General features: G+C 42.0%; 1 protein-coding gene across 3 annotated transcripts in view; it reads right to left on the bottom strand.

Annotated features, from left to right (window-relative positions):
- PTPRN2 (protein tyrosine phosphatase receptor type N2) overlaps positions 1–24949 on the bottom strand; it is a 1058681-nt gene that overhangs the window by 634106 nt on the left and 399626 nt on the right. For all 3 annotated transcript variants that reach the window (XM_084620378.1, XM_084620379.1, XM_084620380.1), the window contains 2 exons: positions 15177–15294; positions 5790–5955 (listed from right to left, as the gene is read on the bottom strand). In XM_084620378.1, the coding sequence (XP_084476504.1) occupies positions 5790–5955; positions 15177–15294 (284 nt within the window). The remainder of the gene's footprint in view (positions 1–5789; positions 5956–15176; positions 15295–24949) is intronic.

Raw genomic sequence — 24949 nt, 5'->3', positions numbered from 1 at the left:
GTTAATGCTCTGGATTTAAAATGAGTAGTGACTGCATGTCCCATGATCTCTTTTATTACCCTATCAGTATTAATGCTGTTCAAAAGAATAAGTTCAAAGTATATTTTAGACTGTTTATTTGAGCACTCAAATTTTCTAAGACCGGGATATTAGTACTAGATGTTTCATAGAAGCATCCAGTAATTGGTTTTCAATTTAGGAAGCTTCTGGAAGGTGGGCTGGGCATCTCTTCTCGGGGCGGTCCTCTGCAGCTGAAACCCATCGTGACTGGTAGAAGGTGGTGGGAGAAGTTCTTAGAGGGGTCACACGGACCACTTCCAGACAGGTCACCCCATCCTGGAACTCCCCCTGATTGGTCAAATCTTCTCTCGGGGCATTCCTATCAGGGCAAAACCCATCCCGATTGGTAGAGGACAGTGGGAGGAGTTCTTAGAGAGGTCCATGACACACCTTGCTTCCGGTCATGTGTCCACCTTGACCCCAGAAGTAATACCCCATGGGGTGGGACTTCCGGTGACTGGTGGGCAGGCCTTATGGGGTCAAGGGGCGGGGTTAATGTTTGATTGACGGTAGGGCCCTAGCAAAATGAGCTCCCATCAATAGCTCACAGTCACACCCACTCCCCTTGCCAGCATCTAATGACAGGTGATCCAATCCATTCCCCTTCCCCTGTAGCTTCTGCTCAGTTCTATAATTTTCTTATCGGTTTGCCAGGCATAAACAAGGATCCTGATATGCTAAACATTCTCCTTTAAACTTAGAATAGATGTTAGTTTTATTTACAGACCAAAATTAGGGCCTAAGATTTCTAGTATCAAAAAACATTCCAGTGGAGAGCAGCACCAACAGGCAGTGCTACTGCAGGAGTAGCCCACAATTATTCCATCACCATACTCTGACCAGAGCAGCTCCTTTCAGGGCAAGAGAAATGGAACCTCCCTCTCATTCCATTCTCCAGAGGGCTAAAGGAAAAGTAGGGATTTCCTGCCCCCAACAAGGAACTAAAGGAGCAATGAAGGGTCCCTCTAACTCTCATATACCCGAATGGGACTAAAGAAACAACTTTTCCCACTCGTATCCCCTACCATCCCAAGGAGAAACAACAGGAGAGCCTCACAGACCCAGCAAGCACATACAACACAAGTGCTCAACAGCAGGTGACAGCCTTTTATCTCATCCCCAGATGGAAAACAGAGCATCTTTTTCCAGTACATCTACCTCTTTAAGGCAAACATCTGCCCACCAGTTTTATATATATATATATATATATATATATATATATAGCCCCCATCTCTCTAGTATCAGAAGCTTATAAAAAGTGCTCCCATGACTGCACAAAGGCATAAAAAAACCACCCCCGCATGGCAAATTGAGACACAACTGTCTCCACTTTCCCCCACTCAACAGAGTGGCATGAACCCGCAGATGCCCCTCTCTTCCTTTCTTTCCTTAGAGGTCCTTTGCCTCCATAGTCTGCCACTTTTCTGCTTCTCTCCTTGCCACAGTAGCCTTTGCTCCTTCTTCTCAGTCACATTTGTTGAAGATTTCATTCCGAGGCTTTCCAGGAGACCCAGCTATAGGATTATTATAATACCATCCACAATATACCAGCATGGCTACTGTGAACAGCAAAACTTGTCCTCCTTTAATACCAAAATTTCTTCAGTATCAAATATGTCTTGGGCATTCTAATCCAACAAAATGAATTACCTGCCTAGGTTTCAGCAGAGGCAGGATGTAAATAAGTCCAGTTTTCTCTGAAAGGAAGAAACTTGCTCCAATTTAGAGGAAAAATCTGTAATTTGAAGCCTCTGTGATTCTGTATTTTCAGCTACCTAAAAGCCATGCCTTTTCAGAGAGTGAGTGAGTGAATTAAGTCTAGTATTTGATTGAAAGGATTCACAAATATTTACACTGCAGAAGTTTGTGAGAAGGTAAAGCCCTCATTAGGCCTCGGTGAAAAAAATGCCAGCTAATGTCTAAGGGACAAATGCCACCAAGTGCTCATTTCCTGAATAAATTTTTCCAACAGAATTACAGTGAAATGTTCTTTAGAGCTCTAAGCCCTGGGAAAGAAACTCCTCAAGCCTTGTGAATGACTTTCGGTTTACTCGCTGGTGAGGTGATTATCAAATGTTAAAATACACCTATTGAGCTTGCAATGGATAATGTCTAAAACAATGCTAATAAAAAAAAAAGGCATGACACGAGGAACTCAAACTGCTCCAAGCATCAGAATCATTGGGGCTTCTGTAACTGACAGTAAACTACAGATAAAGTTTGTTGTGTCCCACGACTTAAGCCTCAAGATGGTTATTACTGCTGCTGTGGTGTGTGAGGTAAACCTCAAGCTCACTGATATTTACTTATATGTCAGGTTTCAGAGTAACAGCCGTGTTAGTCTGTATTCGCAAAAAGAAAAGGAGTACTTGTGGCACCTTAGAGACTAACCAATTTATTTGAGCATGAGCTTTCGAGAGCTACAGCTCACTTCATCGGATGCAAGAGCTCATGCTCAAGTAAATTGGTTAGTCTCTAAGGTGCCACAAGTACTCCTTTTCTTTTTACTTATATGTGCATTTTAGAATGATGTCGTACACAATTGCTGAGCTGCAACCTCATGAATATGCAAATCAACCACTTTATTCTGTTTAATACAAATATATTTGAGAGATGGAAGGAAAACTACAGATCAAGATTTTCAAAATTGGGTTCCTAAAGTTTAGCTTCATACTGTAAATCCTCTAAATAAGAATTTAGGAGTCTATTTTAGGCACTCATCTTTTTAAATTTCAGAACGCTATCAGGGCAAATCAGAATATATTCAGGAACTGTCTCTTAGACTAGCTTTTCACATTCATGAAAGCAATTTTAGATTATCTTATTTGGCCTACTGTTAGCATTTGTTTTATAATTCTACATGCTGTTCCTACAAACTTCACCCACACCTCCCCATAGCCAGGAGAGGGAGATAGTGCCAAAGTAGCCAGGCACAGTGTAGTGCTCTCTGCCAACACTACAGGCAGGATGGGATGGCAGAAGACAATAAATAGCTTTTTGGGATCCAACTGGCACCTGGAAAGGACATGTTTTGATGGAAGGGGCAGAAAGAAGAAGCCAGGGAGAAGCCTATATTTAGCAATAAAGGTGGCAATTCTAAGGGAAAGTAGAATATAGAACTTCTAGTCTTCCTGCATTTTTAATAAAGAAAGTACAGAAGATGAAAAGAGGAATACAATTATTTAATGTCTGCTCAGAATTCATCAATATTTGGAGAAAATTATGAAGATGTGCAGTTTCCATTGTGGTATGCAATCAAAATTGAGCAAAATCTGTATCTGTTTTCAATTTGGTAAGTGGTTTGACTCTTAAATGCAGTTCTTAAAGTTATTTTCCTTTTCAAACCATGAAGTTAACATTGCTTGTCAGCTGTCTAGCAGATTCTTAAACACGCTAGCTTGTATTTTATTTAAATACTACTCCTTTTACACAGGAATACATTGTATAAATATGGAACGTTTCACTTATTACTTTTTGAAAGATCAGCAACTGCCTTTGAATTTTAGAGGTGAGAAAGGTCTCCAAGAGACTGTAAAAGGGATAATTAGCTTTTGAGACATTATTTGCTGTCTGTTTTTTACTTCTATTTTGTATTACAGATAACGCAGTCTGAGTCACGATCAGTTGTTTTAAAATGCTCCTCAGTGGAAAGAATCCCACAGTTTGTTTCTATATGTGCTTCATTTCCAGATTTTCTGCTCTTTATCTCACTCCCTCAGGTTTCTAAGTACCTATCTCCATGGCAACACTCAATAATGTTGGTGGGTGGTGTTATCACGGCAGGCTTCCCTACAGAAGATCTCAGACATATGGATTATTTATGAATTTGCATGACAGCACCTACTGAAATATCATTTGGGCAAATTTACACTTCCCTGAAAGATTGAGGCTTCAAAGAATGACAACCTCACTCAGTGTCCTCAGAATCAAAACCGGACACTCAAAAAGCTGAGCTCAGGCACCAACGGGAGTGGGCCCATTCATTAGTTCCCATACCTAATTTGCTGCTGCCTAAAAGTTTCTCTTATCCTAAATAAGTACCTGTTGTCATATCACATAAATTCTAACTTACTGCTGTTTACTCCAGTCCATGACATTTGAGGTATTTCTGATTTCGGACCATAATACTTGTATTTTGTGGTAGCCATATTATTAGGACATTAAAGAGACAAGGTGAGTGATGCGTTATTGGACCAACTTCTGTTAGTGAGAGAGACAACCCGCTGAGCTTACACTGAGCTCTTCTTCATTTCTGGGAAATGTAGTCTGTGTCACAGCTACAAGGTGGATTTTTTAGCGTAAGATATTTCCAGGGACCATTCAAGGTGTTAACACCCCTCTAGTCATCGTGGGGAAAGCAATGGGATGGGAAGGCAGGGGAGGGGGGCTAAGTGGGTTATAGATTGTTGTAAGACACCATAAATCCAGTGTCTCTATTCAGCCCATGATTTTTAGAATCTTGCAAAGTTATGAATTTAAGCTCCCAGGCTTGTCCTTTGAAGGTGTTGTGCAGGTTTCCTTTGAAGATGAGAACAGAGAGGTCAGATATAGAGTGATTCATTTTGTGAAAAGTGTTCGTCCACAGGTGGTATGATGTTTTTGTCTTTTATCATTTGTGTGAGTTCACTGTGCAAGTTCATTCAAGAGCATAGTCATTGTCTAGTTTCACTCATATAGTTGTTAATGGGGCATACTACTTGCTGTGATAAGTATGTAGAGGACGCATGAATCCTGAAGGTGTATTGGGGAGGGTGTTGAGCATCACAGCAGTGGAGATATGACTAGGAATTTTGCATTTGTTGTTCTGGTGCCACTCTGAGCTGGTGTGTCCTAGTCTTTGGGGAGCTTGCTTCTGATGAGCTTGAGGGGTTGGCTGAAGCCCAGAAAAGGGGATTCAGAAAAGATTTCTTTCAGAATGTGGTCCCCATTGTATATGGGTTGTAACTGTTTAATGATATCCCATATGGGTTCCAGTTTGGGGTGGCAGGAGCATAAATTTATAACCTCGCCCACCTTGTCTCTCCAGAATATTTCAGACATGTGACAGTTAAATAAAATGTCAGGTACAACCTGTACCACTGTTGGGAATCACCAGAAAATGCTACTGTAGATAGTCTTGCTAGTTCTATGTATATGAGTCATTAGCTCTTAAGGCAGCAAGCGGGGGAAAGAGGTTTGTCAGCTGTGGCAGTTTAGTTTAGATACCAAGCATATCATCTGTAAAATCTGTCTTCCATGCCTGACTCTCTAACTCATAAGAATCTTTTTAGGTGCACCTGCTGCCTCCAGGTTGCATTCATGCAAACAGCCAAACATTAAGACATTACAGGGTGCCAAAACATTACCCAAGAGGTCAAGAATATCTGCCAGTTTCTTCAAAATACCATATTGCATTCCATGAACTTGTTAAAGACACAATTTTTAAAAATTTGAGCATGTCTCTTGACTGTGGACAAATACATCAGCTTTTATCTATCTACTGAGAGTTTATTACATTAGATTTTACAATGCATTTTAGTTGAGGCATATGCAGGAAGCAGACCCTGTAACAATAAAGAACATAAGAGGTAGGTTCTTAACCAGTTCACCTTTTTGGGGGGGACTGCTTTTATTCAGTTTCTTATGTGTCTTAACTCAAACAACAAACGCTGGTAGCAGGGTGTAAAGGGAGAGGGCAGAGGAGAAGGAAGGAATTAATATTAAATGTAGAAAGCATCTAAAGATACAACCTTGACAGAAGCTTTGTCATTCTTCATCCTTGGATATAAATTTGGAGCTGCAGGCTGCGAAAGTATACCTAGGTATGCCAGATATTGCTGAAGAGACTTGGCCAAGTCCACATCCTTTTCCAGCTCATAATTCCTTTCGTTATCAGCAGCACTCCGCTTTGAAGTCCTGCACATCAAAACCAAGGAAAAGAATGTTACCGGCATAAATGATATACACTGAACTCAGAAAAAAAATCACTACATTTTATATTTGAAGCTACAGGAGTTAGCTCTGTGTGATGGTTCTTAACAAAAAATACCTAAAGAATTTTAAACATGACACTAGAACATGTGGGAAATTTCTATATTTCAGCAAAAAGAAAACATAAATCCACGGGTAAGGTAATAAAAATAATGATTATAATTAATGATCTAATAGCAAATCAGCTACAATCAGGACAAAGTTTTGTCCAAAGGGGGAAAAATATTTGTAAATACAAGAGGCAACATTACAGTTCACCCTAAAGGATACACAGCTGTGCTTACAACAGAACTTCAAAGAAGTTATTAAACCTACAATCAGAATCCATTTCATTTTAGACCAATAGTGGGTCCCACACCTAACTTGCAAAATCCCCAGATGCCATTGGCAAAGGACATGCAATCAGTAGGGCTTAAATGAGGTTATGGGATGGAATGAGTGTTTCTTCTGATCTGCATCTGTGACCTAGATTCTTATGTGATATACAGGTTACCTATTTTTACAAAATATATTTAGCTTGACTCTGAGCTCAGATTGAGCCAGTATGCAATGATACGGTATATCTGTACATCTCTGAATCTGTTCTCATGTTCTTCCTATTTTTTTTTCCCCTTAAGTCTCCAACTCATACATCTGCCAAAAAAAACAACACAAAACCCTCAAATCTGACCAAGTATAACTGCTCTAGGGGTGTCTGTGAGTCTGCCGAAAATCTGGAATAACAGCTCTGAGGTGTGACCAAATCCACTCATCCATCTCATTGAGATGTTAACTTGAGTGCCTAATGATGATAATTTAAATGTCAGCATTGTTAACTATTTCATTCCTCATGTAAGAAAAGAGACAGAGATTCCCAGATATGCATTTCTGTGGGCGACATCTAATTTTGATGTTTATAAGTGGCGTTTGGTACATTCCACCATTTTCTTCCCAATCAAGGAGTCAAGTCAAAGGCGCCCAGTTGCATTCAGACTGCATGCATGATTTTATTTTGAACATCTGCAGTCCAGGGGTGCTGGAACAATTTTTCTAGTGGGGGAGCTGATGATGGAAACCATGTATTTGGTGTTTGTTACTACTACTTCAAGCCAGGGAGTTTGGCAGCACCCCCAGCACTCCTAGTTCCCGCACCACTGCTGCAATCTACTGTGAGCAGTATCTATGTGTAAGGGGACTCTTGTCCCCTTACTAAAACTCAGTGGGGGTGTTTTGGTTGGCTAGCTCCCAGTACCAAAAGAAAGGGTTGATGGGAAATCAGAACCCTGAGACTGACAGTCCCCAGGAACAATGGGGAGAGGCCAATGCTCCAGGTCAGCCTGATTGACAGGGTGGGCAGGCTAATCAGGGAGTCAGGAGGCCAGGGGCGTCCCATCCTCCATCCTCCTCCATGTAAGCTGGGTCAGACAGAGTGGGGTCGAGCTAAGGAGAGAGCAGGGGCCCAAGCTGAGGTGGGGAGCAGAGACATGCCAGCCACAGGAGCCAGAAAAGCAGCCCAGGAAGCAGATCAGTGCTGGGAGCAGAGTTACAGAAGCAGCCCAGAGAGCAGCCCTGTGCAGGGAGCAGAGCTGCAGCAACCAGAGCCAGAGGGGCCAGAGAAGCAATCCAGGGAGCCGGAGGCAGAGTAGCAGCAGCAGCAGTGCTGAGACAGAGTGGTGGAGCCGGAGCTGAGGCAGAGTGGAGCTGGAGCAGTCCAGAGCCGGGTGCGGTGAGCAGCCGGGGAGAGCAAAGGGGACCCTCGGCAGTGGGCCCTGCGCAGGGAGACACCCCAGCCAAGAGGCCTTGCAGGCCAGACTTGGAGGGGGATCGTAACCCTGATGGGGTGGGGGCAATGCTGGGAAGAAGGATCCTGCCACTTAGAAGTCTGAGGGCGTGTGGCCAACGCCAGAGCAAGTGTCCGACCCGCAGCATCCCTGCAGTACTGCCAAGGCCTGAGGAGGAGGCCTGGGACTGTGAGGAACAGACTGTGAACCGCCCTGACATTCCAGAGATGCTGCCCATGATGTCCCCATGCCACAGAGTGGGGTTATGTGTTTTCCTTTAACCTTTCTCATTTCTTCCTTTTTTAAAAAAAATTGATTGCCGTTTAATAAATTGTGTTTGCTCTGAATTGTGTGTAATGATCACTGGTTCAGGGAAGTGTCCAGTGCAGAGAGAGCACCCCAGACGGGGGACACCCTAGTCTCTGCCCTAAGTGATCACAACAAGGTTGGGGGTCGAGGCCCCAGGAATCCTGGGCCCAGCCTTGTTGGAGTTACAAGGACTCTGCCACACAGGAGAATGGAAGGGGAGCCCTTGAGGTCAGGCAGGCCTCTGGGTAAAGGAAGTGGGAGTGAGGACTCAGATCCTTTCACTAGCCCATTTCACCAGGGTAGTGTGTAAGCCAGGAAAGTTCCCTGCAATAGCAGCACTGTTCCCCCGCTTACATATGGGCATGTCTACATGTAAATTGCTACTGTGGCACAGCTGCAGCCACGCTTCAGTGTAGACACACACAATAGCAACAGGAGGGGTTCTCCTGTACCTGTAGTAATCCACATCCCTGAGAGATGGTAGCTAGGTCAATGAAAGAATTCTTCTATCAACCTAGCACTGTCTATACTGGGGTTAGATTGGCATAGCTATGTCTCTCAGGCTTTTTCACTCACCTGAAAGACACAGCTAGGCCAATGTAGTTTTCAGTGTAGATCAGCCCTCATTTTATGGACTCACACAGGTGGAGTATATTTTGAAGGCGGAGCTTGGAAGAGTACCACCATGCAGAGTTTTATTTATTCATTAACAGAGCGTAAAGACCAGGGAATGGGTGGTCAGGCCTAGTGGTCAGAGCCAGGGTCAGAAGTCAGGAACCAAAGCCAGAGTTGGAGTCAAGGTCACACCAAAGTCGGGGCCAGAGTTGAGGTCAGGAGTTACGCCAAAGGTTGAGCCACAATCAGTGTCAGGAGTTATACTATGGGTCAGCACTGGAGTAAGGAACCAGGGAACAGCACCGGGGTCAAGTCAAAAAGAAAAGGAGTACTTGTCGCACCTTAGAGACTAACCAATTTATTTGAGCATAAGCGCTCACGAAAGCTTATGCTCAAATAAATTGGTTAGTCTCTAAGGTGCCACAAGTACTCCTTTTCTTTTTGCGAATACAGACTAACACGGCTGTTACTCTGAAAGGGGTCAAGTTAGAGTCAGACGCCAATATCAAGGATCAAAGTCGAGTCAGGAACAGTGCCAGGGTCAAACCAGAGTTAGGGTCCAGTACAGCAATAGATCAGAAGTTCATGCCATTGCTCAGACAACATCCTGTGCCTCCTTCTGGCGTAAGTAGTATGTCTGGGCCAATCAGTGGGGCTGGATGTTCACTCCAGTCAGCAGCTTCATGGGCGGAGCCTTTAGTGGGCCAGAGTTCTTAGAGAGCTGTTCGGTGGCGGTCACAATCTGGGCACTTCCTGTGGACATATGGGCCTAGGTCTGTGACCAGTGATCCCTCACACAAAGCTTCAGCCTGTCATGTTTATATCTAAAAATCAAGTGTCCTGCCTTAATTCTGATCTCAGAGTGGTGAAAGTCTGAAGTAATTCCACCGTAGTTGATGGAGCTATACTGGTGTGACTTCAGACTCAGGCCACATAACTCTTATGACATGCTATAACAGGGTGGTTTGCCCCTTAAGGGCTGGGACTACTAGGGTTACCATCTTCAAGATTCCCAAAAAGAGGATACTGCTGGGGGGTGGGGGGAGCTGATAGAGGTGGGTACAGCTGGGGGGTTCTGGAGCGCTGTGTGTGTACTGTGTGTATACTGGGAGGGAGTATTTAGGGGATACTGGTGAGGGTATTGCAGGCTTACTCTTGAGGTGGGGGGCAGTGTCACTCCATCATGGTGGTAGGGTGGCTGGCACAGACCCGGGATGTAGCACCTGCCATCTGCCAGTTCCTCCCTGCCTCTCCCTCTCCCCAGGACTGGGAGCCAGGGCCTGGGTAGGTGGGATTTGCAGCTGCGGCAGCAGCGGAGGGACCAATCAGGACGTGCAGCCAGCTCTTTTTGAGCTGTAATGTCTGCTCCACAAAAAATCCCAGACATTTCCTCTTGTTTGAAATATCTGCTCAGACAGGGAATCAAAAAAAAAAGGAAATATCTAGGAAAATTTATGGTAACCCTAGACTAACCAAGCTTGATTACAGAATAAGGCATACCTGTGCTGAATGCATTAAATCAGGTAATTCCCTCTAAGGGGCAAAAGAAGGCTGCAACGAAGGGGGAAGCTCAGGAAGATTATGCAGAGTGAGAAAAGGCTTCTGCAGAGAAAACCTTGAGATCTGGAGAGTTGCCCCAAGCAGGAAGGTCTGGGAGGAGGAAGCTTTAGGGCTTTTGTGGAGTTAGGAATGGACTTTATTTTGGTATTTTGAGTTTTATTTGCAGTTTAGTTTATAGTAGTAAACTTAGTCATCAAGGAGGAGTATTTTTGACAAATAAAAAGCATGAAAGGCAGTTTTACTGGAACAGTCCAAGAGGGGAAACTGAGGCAGGCTGCCTGTAGTGTGATACAATGCCTGGAGGAGCCACACGGGAGGCAGCTGTCCCAGCTATACAAACCCTCAGCAGATGGCTGAACTTGGCAGCATCATTTCACTGCAGCCACATTTCCAAGAAAGTAGGGGAGAAGGCCCAGAGCCAACGCACAAGTACAGAGTCTTTGACCAAACAGGTCAGGGATGTGAGATTCTAATAGGTGCAGGCAGAACTCTCAGTCTGGGGGCAAGAAAGGTTATGGTTGCTTTGATACACTCTGAATCCTCCTAATCCTGAGTTGCTCTGCAAACCACGGAATAATTTACAGAGCTCTGGAGGCCTGCATAGGATATGGCAACCTGTCCCAAACTGCCAGTAAGTCCCAGCATTGCCTGGAATTTCTGCAGTGCTGTGAGTTGCAGCCCCAATATGCTTCCCAATCCCAGAACACCAATTACACCAGAACTTGCAAGGGAGACAGTAGAAGGCAACTTTATGGCTGACTTCTTCAGTTCTCGCATCAGGGAATCCTCCACTGGCCAAACCTACAGAGTTTAGAGCAGCTTTGTGCTGCTTTTACTCAACAAAAGGGCTGTGTACTTTCACCACTGGTGTCAAATGAGATACGCTGGTTCTGGGGGACTCAGGCAATTTCTGCAGAGAGGACTATGGGGGCACTACTATGTAGTTCTTGCTAGTTTCCTATGCTACTCGTATCCTCGTGTAAACATTCTGGTACATCAAAATACCCTTCTTTTGTTCCAGAACTCTACATTCTGCCTTGTTATGCGGGTTGGATATCCAGGTTAGATTATCTGAGTTAAACTACACCTGTGCATGCAAGTGCACACACACCACTCCTCCTTTTCTATCTAACTGAAAGCCAGTCTAAAATTTCTGCCAGTTTGGAACCTAGTAAGTCAGTACAACTTCTGCTTCAGTGAGAACCAACTAATCTGAAGAGGCTCTCATCACAGAAGCCATCCCAATGATCTATCAATTCCAAATGTTCCTCTCATCCCTTAGTTAATCTCGAACATCACTCGTCTCCTTTCTTAATTTACTTTAAGAAGAAAGGGAATGAAAACAGAAATGCAAGACCAAATTCTGCCCTCTGAAGTCCCACTGAAGTCACTGGGAACTGCCCACACATATCCAAAAACAGAATTTAGATTAGCCCTTACAAACTCTGGCCTGTGGCAGTTGTATTAACACCCACTCTGACAATGAAAACAAATTTCTCTTTTTCTTAATGACAGGTTTCAGAGTAACAGCCGTGTTAGTCTGTATTCGCAAAAAGAAAAGGAGTACTTGTGGCACCTTAGAGACTAACCAATTTATTTGAGCATGAGCTTTCGTGAGCTACAGCTCACTTCATCGGATGCATACCGTGGAAACTGCAGCAGACTTTATATACACACAGAGAATATGAAACAATACCTCCTCCCACCCCACTGTCCTGCTGGTAATAGCTTATCTAAAGTGATCATCAGGTTGGGCCATTTCCAGCACAAATCCAGGTTTTCTCACCCTCCCCCCCCCCCCCCCCACAAATTCACTCTCCTGCTGGTGATAGCCCATCCAAAGTGACAACTCTTTACACAATGTGCATGATAATCAAGTTGGGCCATTTCCTGCACAAATCCAGGTTCTCTCGTGAGTTTGTGTGTGTGGTTTTTGGGAGGGGGGTGAGAGAACCTGGATTTGTGCAGGAAATGGCCCAACTTGATTATCATGCACATTGTGTAAAGAGTTGTCACTTTGGATGGGCTATCACCAGCAGGAGAGTGAATTTGTGGGGGGGGGGGGGGGGTGGAGGGTGAGAAAACCTGGATTTGTGCTGGAAATGGCCCAACCTGATGATCACTTTAGATAAGCTATTACCAGCAGGACAGTGGGGTGGGAGGAGGTATTGTTTCATATTCTCTGTGTGTATATAAAGTCTGCTGCAGTTTCCACGGTATGCATCCGATGAAGTGAGCTGTAGCTCACGAAAGCTCATGCTCAAATAAATTGGTTAGTCTCTAAGGTGCCACAAGTACTCCTTTTCTTTTTCTTAAGAAGATGGGAATTGTCTCAAATTGTGTTAAATATAGCACTAATTGTACTTTTTGACAATTTCCGGAGGACATGCGTCCATGCTGATGACGGATTCTGCTTGATAATGATCCAAAGTAACGTGGACTGACGCATGTTAATTTTCATCATCTGAGTCAGATACCACCAACTGATGGTTGATTTTCTTTTTTGGTGGTTCAGGTTCTGTAGTTTCTACATCGGAGTATTGCTCTTTTCAGACTTCTGACAGCATGTTCCACACCTCATCGCTCTCAGATTTTGGAAGAAACTTCAGATTCTTAAACCTTGGGTCCAGTGCTGTAGCTATCTTCAGAAATCCCATATTGCCACCTTCTTTGCATTTTGTCAAATCTGCGGTGAAAGTGTTCTTAAATCGAACAACATATGCTGGGTCGTCATCAGAGACTGCCATAACACAAAATATATAGCAGAATGTGGTTAAAACCACAGAACTGGAGACATACAATTCTCCACCAAGGAGTTCAGTCAGAAATTTAATTAATGCATTTTTAACAAGCGTCATCAGCATGGAGGCATGTCCTCTGGAATGGTGATCAAAGCATGAAGCGGCATACTTATGTTTAGCATATCTGGCATGTAAATACCTTGCAACACTGGATACAACAGTGCCATGTGAACGCCTGTTCTCACTTTCAGGTGACATTGTAAATAAGAAGCAGGCTGCCTTATCTCCCATAAATGTAAACAAACTTGTTTGTCTTAGCAATTGGCTGAACAAGAAGTAGGACTGAGTGTACTTGTAGGCTCTGAAGTTTTACATTGTTTTGTTTTTGAGTGCAGTTATGTAAAAGAAATTCTACATTTGCAAGTTGCACTTTCACAATAATGAAATTGCACTAGTGGACTCGTATGAAGTGGATTGAAAAATACTATTTCTTTTGTTTCTTTTTTACAGTGCAAATATTTATAATAAAATAATAATATAAAGTGAGCACTGCACACTTTATATTCTGTTATAATTGAAATCAATATATTTAAAAATGTAGAAAAACATCCAAAATAGTTACAATATATTTAAATTAATATTCTAATTATTGTTTAACAATGTGATTAAAATTGTGATTAATCGCAACTTACTTTTTAATCTAGTTAATTTGTTTTGCATTGATCACTTGACTACAATTAACTGACAGCCCTAATAATTAGATATATACATTAAGGGGCATATATAATTATTTAATTGGTTATGACAACAGTGTTCAGAACTCCTGCTTCAAGGAGTCTACAGTAATACCCGTAGAGTTAAAAAGTAAAATAAATGAGAGAGAGGCAGGAGAAATGAGATCATCACAGATAAAAAGATACATAAAAATATATTAACTAATGTGCAGTATGTACTGAAAATAGACAACCTGAAAATCAACAGACACTTTAAACTGCTGACACATTGGGCCATATTTTCAAGGGCTCAGCATGCCAGGCGCTGAGAGCTTCATGGACTGTCATTTTGTTCTGTGTTTGTACAGCACCTAGTACAATGGGGTCCTTGTCCGTGACTGGGGCTCCTAGGTGCTATGATCATATAAACAATAAATAATAATAAATCTGAAAATCCGGTCATAAATGTCACATCAGTGGCTGCTGAGTACTTAGCAGCTTTTAAAAATCTGGCCCTTCTTTAGGTGCTTAGGTAAGAACTGGGCCATTTTGAAAATGAATTTCCAATAGTGAATGCTGAGCACCTAAAACCTGGCTCTTTTGAAAATCTGGCTTATACTGATTTACTCATGTAAGAGTTTGTAGGATCAGCACATCAATACTTATCTCAAAAGAAAATCGAAATTCCTCCTTAATAATTCAAAATAATTACTGACATTACAATGCATGGCAAGCCACTGAGAAACAATAGCTAGTTAATATAAGTAGGGAGAGCAATTTTATTTAACATGTACAGGCCTCCTTTAGTTCTTATTAGACATTAAATGTATTATAGTTCAATATCTTATTCAGAATATGCTTATACGCTAATATATTAAGTTAAATTTCCATGTTATTGGACCACTGAAGTGCACTGTCACTATGATTTTAAAAACTGCTATTTTTCATGTTATTCGAGACTAACTCAACTGAAACTTCTATACAGTTTCACGCACAAGCAACAATTTGTTTTCATGAGCTCACTCCAGAAGAAAGCTCTCCTATGGGCAGGTTATTTTATAACTGTCTGATATAAAATTTCCTATTCCTCCCCCTGAAACAACTGGTACTGGCCACTATCAGAGACCAGATATTGGATAAGATGGGCCACTGGTCTGGTCTGGCTATTCCAATTTCTCTCTGATACCAATGCAATGAATGGAGAGGATAAGGGAAATAGGTTTGCCACCAACATTTTCCTATCATATTAATATTCAGGGCGTCTGTGGTGTTCACTCATTCTCACCCCTGTTCCTGACCAATTTTTTAAAATCCTGTTGCACCACTAGTTTCTCCTCATCCTGTGGACGGTATTTAGTGATTTGCATAAGAATTTGGTCTTCAGGACATTCTGTTTCTACACACCTGTAAACCCACCACTATGACACATAACATTACGGAAGACTTACCTTAGTGTGTCAGATCCATCAGATAAAAATGAATCAGGGCGCCAGTGGTGGACTTTATGAATGTTTGAGAGTTCCAGGGCAATAACATGTTGCATGTAATCATCTTGCCAGGTAAAACCTGTTAAATAAGGACACACTCATAAAAAACAAATCCAACTTGCAAAGTTTGACAAAAACCTGTCTTTATGCAAACAACTATAAACAGAAGCTCTGTTTGCTGAAATGTTTTTCGTTCTGCATACTCCAGAAGCCGAACTGCAGGTTCCCCTCTCCTGCCGACACTTTTATTCATCAGGCCTTTCTAAGTACTCTTACAGAAATACTGATCCTGTTGGAGTGTTCTCCTCTAGGAAGACAGTGGGTGTTGTGATGAGGGTTAAGAGGAGATTATACTTAATAGAATTTTAGAATTTTAGCGGCTAGTCTCGAAGGTGCTAGAAGCCAGCTTTACTGAATAATAAAGAGTTATTTTGGGTTAGTTGTTGAGTTGAGTTATTTCTAGATCAACTATTGTGAAAGAGCTTTCAAACTGAATGGTAGTAAATAATGGAAAATTACTTCTCACAGGTGATTTACTCATTTCTCTGCACCTCACAACTTATACAGTGCATTGCCCTTTCCGTGTAACCTCCTCCTGTAAAACCAACCGTTTAGAATGGTAAGGGGATTGTTACAGTGGAAGCAATTATTGTGAGGTTTCATGACCTCATCTGGGGGCATTTTCTGGTATCTTTATACTCAAATGTTATGACAAAGCTTTATAACAAGGATGAACTTAGTTATGAAAGTAACTTCCATGTGATTATGCATTAATTAGATGCACTGCTGATCACATGGTAATTATGCTTGGAATAATGATACAACTCCAAGAATAATTGTTATCCAATTTGTAAATTTTAGATGTTATGGTTAACACTTTAGTTTGTAGAAATACCCCATGCAATTACTGTAATTATTTAATAACTAAATATCACATAACTGCAGAGATATTCTACTTTTATGACTTGCACAGTTACACAGAACCATAAACCTCAATAAATTTACACGTACCCATTTAATCAAGTACTGTGATCATTGTAAGGAATAGTCTTGTTATAAATGTTCTCTCGCACGTATAACCTGCCCACATAAAGGAGGGAGTGCTTTCTAGTGCTTCGGGTTGGACTTGGCAGCAGGATGTCTGTGAAAAACAGTTACCAATCTAACACATATATTGTAAGGCTTAACAAACGTTTGTAAAGTGCTTTGAGATCCTCAACTGAAATGCATCATAACCTGGATTCACCAAGACATTTTCTGTGTGACTATTCATGTTAGGCTAGGGCTAGAAACATTTGCTGGTATAGCAATGTCATTTAGGTATGTGACAATTTTGCAACATATCTATATCATCAAAAGCCTTACTGTAGCACTTATGTCAGCCAGCATAAAAGTGCTTTTGTCAGTATGGCTTATTTCACTCACCAAACCAGTATAAGCTACACTGATGAAAGCACCTTTTTTGCTAGTCTAAGATGTGTCTTCTTATAGGACACGTTGGCCAGTACAGGTAACAGGAAATATTTTCCAGTGTAGACTAGGCATTGGGCTTCTGCATAAGTACCTTGTGAATATGGGACTTGTTGAAGTACAAATTGGATTGGGGGTGGAGAAGTACATAGTTACAATGTTTGGAAATGTTTCCCTGTCAGTGAAGTTCCTCTTTGGAGCTGGAAATTTATTTTTTGTTAATAGAAAGTTGAACAAATCCTTGGAATCGTTGGGGTAGTATAAGGGTTTTAGCAAATAAATAAAACTATATGGCACATAATGGATACATTGGCCATTTCCTCCTCCCTCTCCCATCCTCAGAATAAAATTATACACAATTTTGCTGTGAAAATACTTTATTTAAAAACATCTCTGATGTTTATAGCTACTCTAAATGACTTTGAATGCTTTTTGGGGGGGGGGGAAGGGGAACGTCCAACACTTTTTTGAGATCTGTTGCAGCCTTTTCAAATGCAAATCCCACCTTTTCAAAAGCTGAACTGTAAGGGGCAGGATTCAAACCATTTGCAGACGTTTAAACCTCAGATTGCTCAGAGAATGTTTTCTTAGCTGAATACATAAAGAATGAGTCACCATGGAGAGTGAGTTTGGGGGGGGGCGGAGGGTGAGAAAACCTGGATTTGTGCTGGAAATGGCCCAACTTGATTATCATACACATTGTAAGGAGAGTGATCACTTTAGATAAGCTATTACCAGCAGGAGAGTGGGGTGGGAGGAGGTATTGTTTCATGGTCTCTGTGTATATAATGTCTTCTGCAGTTTCCACAGTATGCATCCGATGAAGTGAACTGTAGCTCACGAAAGCTTATGGTCAAATAAATGGTTAGTCTCTAAGGTGCCACAAGTACTCCTTTTCTTTTTGCAAATACAGACTAACACGGCTGTTACTCTGAAACCGTGGGTTTATAGTAATTGTTACATGGTATTATTAAATTATTTTAGGATTAATGTACCTAATGTGTTCAAGTTTTTTCCACAATTGCTTAGAACTGTTTTTACAAAGTCACCTAGAAGGGAAAACTAAGAAGAAAATCAGGTCTAGGTGATTGTAGATATCCAGCACAATGGATCAGCCAGATATAAATGTATATGAAAGGCATTAACGCTGATAAAACAGATCATTTAAGAAAATGTTTGTACATTTTAACAAGTGCTTCCAAAAGAATTAAGGACCCATCCTGCAACTTGTTAGCCAACACAAATAGCCCCATTAAAGTCTAAGGGACTACTCATGTAAGTAAAGACTACTTGCATGAACAAAGGCGGTAAGATCAAGCTCTTAGTTGTAAACTAAGATTATGGAATAGAGCAGTGGTTCTCAACCTTTCCAGACTACTGTACCCCTTTCAGGAGTCTGATTTGTCTTGTGTACCCCAAGTTTCACCTCACTTAAAAACTACTTGCTTACAAAATTAGATATGAAAATACAAAAGTGTCACAGCACACTATTACTGAAAAATTGCTCACTTTCTCATTTTTACCAAATACTTATGAAATTATTTGAATTAAATATTGTACTTACATTTCAGTGTGATATTTGAACCTGTTTTTCACTTGTGAGCCTTGTCTGAAGTCAGAGCCCCACTTTACTGCTAAAGCATGTAATTTAGCTTAACAGGGCCCCCTGTGGCATGGGGCCCTGGGCAGCTGCCCTGCTTGCCACCCCCTAACTCCAGCCCTGCACTTGCAACCCCTCTAAATCTGTCCCATGACCTCCGTGCAGGTCACAACCTCCAGGTTGAGAAACACTAATCTAGATGAGTTGAGTACCCTCCGGAAGACCTCTGCATACCTTGGGCTGAGAACCACTGGAATAGAGTATACACCCACACCCACACACTTCTCTAGAAACAAAGCCCAGGATTCATCTGCAATACCTGCAAAGAGATACAAAACTCACCTATATGTGTCTATTGATATCCATGGACTTATATGTCAATATAGTTAATAGCCATTTCAACAAGCTTTCATCTACACAGTCCTTGTCAAAAATCAGCCCTCCATGGCAAATACCACCTCAGGACAATAAAGAATTGTAATCTTACTTTTTAGTGGCCATCACAGTTATGTCTGTCATGGAATCTAGGATTATTTTCTTCCTTCCTTCCTTATATTACAGATTATTACAAGTATGAAATAGTAGGGTTGTGAAGGAATACAAGCGAGGCATTAAAAAGAGGTGTCTTGTCTGGAGGTTAAAAACAAAAAGAGAATCTCCATTTTTGAATCCCTACACTTTTTTCTAACTCAGATGAGGGTGCTGCACGAGCGAGAGTTGAGGAACCTAAATCTTTATTTGTTCAGGAAAATCTTCTGTCCTTACCTATTATTCAATATTGCGCTTTTTTCTTTTTTTAATGTAACTATCTCAGGAACTGCAGTGATGTCTAAAGCTAACCTTATGCCAGTCATGTTCCAGGTTTGTTTCAGTATAAAAAAAATTCTCTCCCACATGCTGAGCTCAATAAAATAACACATGGAAGAGTTCTAATACCAACCTGACAGCTACATTCAAAATTAATGTTGAGAAGCAGTGTATGACGCCGTATGGCAATTTCCTGTCCCCTTTGTCTATAACACCACACCTAGCGGCTGCTCCTGGTTCACAACCCAATTATAACAATTTAACTCTGCTGGCTGAACAGGATCACAGTGGTGCTGTTGTACACACATTACTTCCATGTCACTAAAATGGGACTGTACTGTGGGACCCCGGTTACCGATTAACTGTCCCTGCCAGAGCTCTGTCTAGGCTGTGTATTTTCTAACTATGAATTTCCACAGTTGGAGAATGCAAAACCATTGTGCACTCTTGTGACAGAATGATCCTGGGAGGTGATTTAATTGTTGCAAGATCTCTCCTGAGTAATATTGTGAGGGAGGGAGGTTTGGGCGAAAGCCACAGGTCTGATATTCTTTTTCCTCATGGAAGAAAAACATATTTCCTCTTCCTGGGTGAGGCAGTAGAGGGTTTACTTCTATTTTTCCAAAATTGAAATTCCACAATCTAAATTTATGCTGAAAAGAAATGACAAAGTCACATCTCTCACAGCTGTGAGAATCTGGAGTAGCTCTGCAGAACTTGAGCTGCATATCAAAGTGAATGAGTACATCAATATAACTCTGGAATTAGAATCATAGAATATCAGGGTTGGAAGGGACCTCAGGAGGTCATCTAGTCCAACCCCCTGCTCAAAGCAGGCCCAATCCCCAATTTTTGCCCCAGATCCCTAAATGGCCCCCTCAAGGATTGAACTCACAATCCTGGGTTTAGCAAGCCAATGCTCAAACCACTGAGCTATCCCTCCACCCATAACAGAGATCAGTCTGGTCCTTCCCATATTACCATCAGAGGATCTCTCTGGATATTTTCTTTTCACTTCAGAATTAAACACAATTCATTACTATTATTATTTATATTACAGTAGCACCCAGAGACACCAACTAGGCTCCTGTTGTGCTAGGCACTGAACCCTGACTGTGCAGACTGCCCCAAAGGTATCCAATTTAAGTATTTAAAAATTGTAAAAATAACATGAACTTAAAAACAATGGCTGTGCTATATTTTGAAAATACTCTGGGAACTGGAGATTTACACTACATGGGCAATATCAGAATCTGACCCTAAGAGTATGGACTCAGAATTGTCTTCACACTTGTATTGCAGTTTCATTTTTATCTTATATGATTTGCTATTGCCCCCACACTAGTTACCATCCAAATTTACAGAATTATTAAAATATAATCACAATTCATAGTATCCATATTTTCCTTGTCTGATTTTTACATTTTGTAACTAACCTCCATGGCTCTGTTGTTCTTTGCCTCCTATCTTAGTAAAACTAGGTGCCCATCTAAATATACTGGACCACATCCTGAGCTGATGTAAATCAGCATAGCTTCATTGACTTCAATGGAGCTATGCTTATTTACACCACTCCACTGAGCATCAAGCCCACTAACTGCACTCCTGGGCTAATATAAAAACAATGTTAACATTTTCAAAATTTGATCACTCACAGCTCAATACATCCCTCTACTGCCCTTTCATCCCCAAACCATTTCTTATTCAGAATGTAAAATCTGCCTATTTCTTGTATTAATGTCATGCTGTGTTGGCCTATGAAGGAAAACGATAATGTCTAAGCTTGACAAGACATGCTGGTGTAAATCAGCATAGTTTAGTCTAAGTTAATGGAACTATGCTGATTCACACCAGATGAGGATCTGGCCCATTGAATCTGCCCATTCATACTACTGATTCGTTTCTCTAACACTGAGGGTGAAATTCTCAGGGCTACGTCCAAGAGTCTGAGAGCAAGTCAAATGAACCTCAGTGGATAATGTGATGGGATTACTTTGGCTTTTCTGCCAACTGAAATCCAAAATAATTAGTTCTGCATCAATATATTGGCAACAAAGTGATTTTTCCATATCAAGTCTATTCAAAGTGACAGGAGATTATTATATATTGGCAGTAAACTATAAACTAAAACCTGATTCTTCTCTCTCCCTGCCACCCATAAAGACCAGCAAACCTCAAAGTTGAAGCTGGAGCATGTTACTTATTTGATTCTATTTCTCAGTTGTGACATTATTTTCCACGTTTTAGTTATATTTTCCTTTTTGTCCTGATGCAGCATATAGTGACTGAATTGGCCTCATTAGTACTACAAAAAGTAATTTTCCCTCTGTTGATATTCACCCCTTCTTGTCAACTGTTCGGAATGGGCCACATCCACTCTAACTGAACTGGCCTCGTTAGCACTGACCCCCCACTTGGTAAGGCAACTCCCATCTTTTCATGTGCTGTATATTTATATCCGCTTACTGTATTTTCCACTCCATGGCATCTGATGAAGTGGGTTATAACCCACGAAAGCTTATGCCCAAATAAATTTGTTAATTTCTAAGGTGCCACAAGGACTCTTCGTTGTTTTTAAGTTTTTCTCTCAGCTTCTTTCAACTGATACCTTATTTCAGTCAGGAAACTCTCCATTGTAGAGCTCAGAGAATTTCAGCACCCATGCTATGTGTTGCAAATTGTTAAAGCCTTCTTTAGCTGCCAGAATGTCTGCAGAATTGTGCGTGATTGGCTTTCTTCCCTATTTTCACAACAGACAGGTCAATATATAGACATAACTTTCTGCAGGCTGCCTTTCCAGATACCCTAGAGGAACAGCACTTGTTTTCATCCCAGGCCTCCATTTGCAGAGCTCAAAGACATATCCAGTGATGTTCACATACTGTAATACTGGTTTGCTATCAATTGCAATTTTACTTCCTGGGCTGCTGTATCTATAGTAAGATTCATGCTTTCAAGTGCCACATTGTCGACCTATGAATGCAGCCAAAGATGTTTTCCATTACAATAAAAGAAAACAAGGACTTTTTCTAATAGCAATTTTGCAATACAACCCTCACTGGCAGGTTAATGGCAATAATAATTGTGAAGAGGCAACAACCATCTCTCCACACAGGTAAGGCTGCAGCTATTATTATAAGCCCTATTTTATAAACGGGTTGATATATCGGGCTTGGAACATAAATTTGACCTGAAAATTAACAGATTTATTGTGAAGTCAAACTTACTACAAAGTTTGAAGCAAATTTTTCAAAGTATTTTCGAGTTACAGTTCACTAAAAGCTACCTTGCTGTTGTCTCCCTTTAGGTTAAAAACATCTGGTTACTGATCTTTCACACTTGCCACGGAATTAAATCTCCTTCTAATTTTGTTCACCAGTTATATTTGACATAAACTGCTGCTAGTTATAAAAAGTTATTAATGATTTTGCTGTGGGTATTTTGAGTCCCAGTACTGTCTCCTTCAATTTTAATAAGCATCATGTGCCTAGTCTTGCTCCCATCTCAATTAAGACTTTTTGGCAATTGACTTTACTGGGAGCTCTGCTTTTGGGGCTAAAACATCACCGTTCCAATCTGAGGTGTGTTTTGTTTTATTATGGACAAGTGGTAGTCTCTCCATAATTAAGACCATCATGCTGTCTGGATTGGTTGATGACCATGAAGGCTAATGTCAAGAAGCAAGGCAGAGGCCCCAAACTGGGTGCATGTTCTATAATTAGATTTCACCAGCTCAAGAACAAATGTGAACTCCTGGATTGCTATAACAGTCTTACCATGAAAAGAAAAGGAGTACTTGTGGCACCTTAGAGACTAACCAATTTATTTGAGCATAAGCTTTCGTGAGCTACAGCTCACTGCATCGGATGCATACTGTGGAAAGTGTAGAAGATATTTTTATATACACACAAAGCATGAAAAAATACCTCCTCCCACCCCATTCTCCTGCTGCTAATAGCTTATCTTGGGTTTGTGGGGGGGGAGGGGGAGAAAACCTGGATTTGTGCTGGAAATGGCCCAACTTGATTATCATACACATTGTAAGGAGAGTGATCACTTTAGATAAGCTATTACCAGCAGGAGAGTGGGGTGGGAGGAGGTATTTTTTCATGCTTTGTGTGTATATAAAAAGATCTTCTACACTTTCCACAGTATGCATCCGATGAAGTGAGCTGTAGCTCACGAAAGCTTATGATCAAATAAATTGGTTAGTCTCTAAGGTGCCACAAGTACTCCTTTTCGTTTTGCGAATACAGACTAACACGGCTGTTACTCTGAAACCAGTCTTACCATGGAGTCACAGACAGTCCTCTTGGGCATTCCAATCTATCTTGCCAGACAGGCAAGCTTGACTCTGTGATAGCTGGCTGCTATACACCAAAGACCACAAAATATTCAGGTTGCTTCCAGACCCAAGAGAGCAGTCACTTAACCCAGGTCAATTTGTACCTTAGATCTATCTGTCACCAATGGTTGTAACTAGGGTGACCATATTTCCCAATGCTGAATATGGGACACCTGGTAAAATTACTCGTATTTATGCAAGTTTTACAGCAATCAAACTGAACTATGCAGTACAAATATTCAAATTAACATCAAGTTGACTGAGCCTCCTGTTAAAAAGAAATACTGTGTAGTTGGATTCTTTTTATTTACCTTCTTATCTTTTTAAGGCTTTAGGGTTCACACAGGAAGGGGTGACACACACACATCCCTACCTTCCCCCCAAACACACTGAGAGAGATGACACACACTCCCATACACCTTTCCCATACGGGGGGGAGGGGGTGACTGACCAACCTGACCCTCCCTAACTGGTGCTCTCCACCCTCTATGCCTGGCCGGGCCCTTGGGACGGAGCCTCCTCTCCTGGTACCTGGCACCACATCTTCCCGAGGCAACATGTGGGCGGGGGCATGCAAGGTCACATGCCCCCTCCCGTCTCCCAATTTCTGCCAAGGTTCACACCAGAATGTGGCCAGCAGCAGCCTTTTGGCACTGTGCAGGAGGGATGGGATGGGAGCTGCTTCCAGCCACAGGGCAGGAGGAGGTGGGTTGGTGAGCTGAGTGCTCCTGCCAGGGGCTGGTTCTCTGCACAGCTCTGGGAGTGGGATGCACCCTGCCAGGGAGGATATGGAGGAGCAGCGGGGCTTGGGAGAGGGATGAAGAGGCAAAGCAGGGAGAGGACAGCGAGAGGGGGAGCATGTAAAGGGCTGATGGGTGGGAAGCAGAGGCGACACATAACCTGCCGCTGCCTGGTCCCTGCCTGCACTCACCAAACACTGCAGCCCACAGCGCGCAGCCAGTGCTGTCCGGAAACGGGACGGGGCGAGGCCCTGCTGGCCGAGAGCTGGCACGCAGTGGGGGCTGCGCTGACGGACCAGCAGGGGGAGTGGCCATGCCCCGTGCACTGCAGCTTTGTCTCGCCACCAGCCTTGCACACCTACCCCCATTGTTGGCCACTGGGGGGAAAAAAACACACACTGCTGGTGAGCTGGACCCACCAGTATTAATGGGGGGTGGAGGGGAGACAAAAAATCCTGGGCAATTTGCCCGTTTTTAAGGAAAAGTTGTGACACCTGCAGAAAGGCTTAAATACGAGATTGTCCCTTTAAAAATGGGACATCTGGTCACCCTAGTTGTAGCCAATCCTGTAGTAAACTAACTAAAGATTTATTAACTAGGAAAAATAAATGAGAATTATTACAAGGTTAAAGCAGGCAAACATATATACACAAATGAGTTATTGCCTATGGTTTTAAAAGGTGGGAGAATTGTAGTAATCTGTCAGCTATGAATGTCTGTTAGGGCTAACCCAGTTGGCAGCCAGTATCAAGCGGAGTGCACCAGAAGTCAG

This window comes from Lepidochelys olivacea, assembly GCF_965140295.1.
Source record: "Lepidochelys olivacea isolate rLepOli2 genome assembly, chromosome: 2".
Taxonomy (NCBI): domain Eukaryota; kingdom Metazoa; phylum Chordata; order Testudines; family Cheloniidae; genus Lepidochelys; species Lepidochelys olivacea.
The sequence above is the reverse complement of the archived record's forward strand: the minus strand, read 5'-3'. Positions and strand labels throughout refer to the sequence as shown.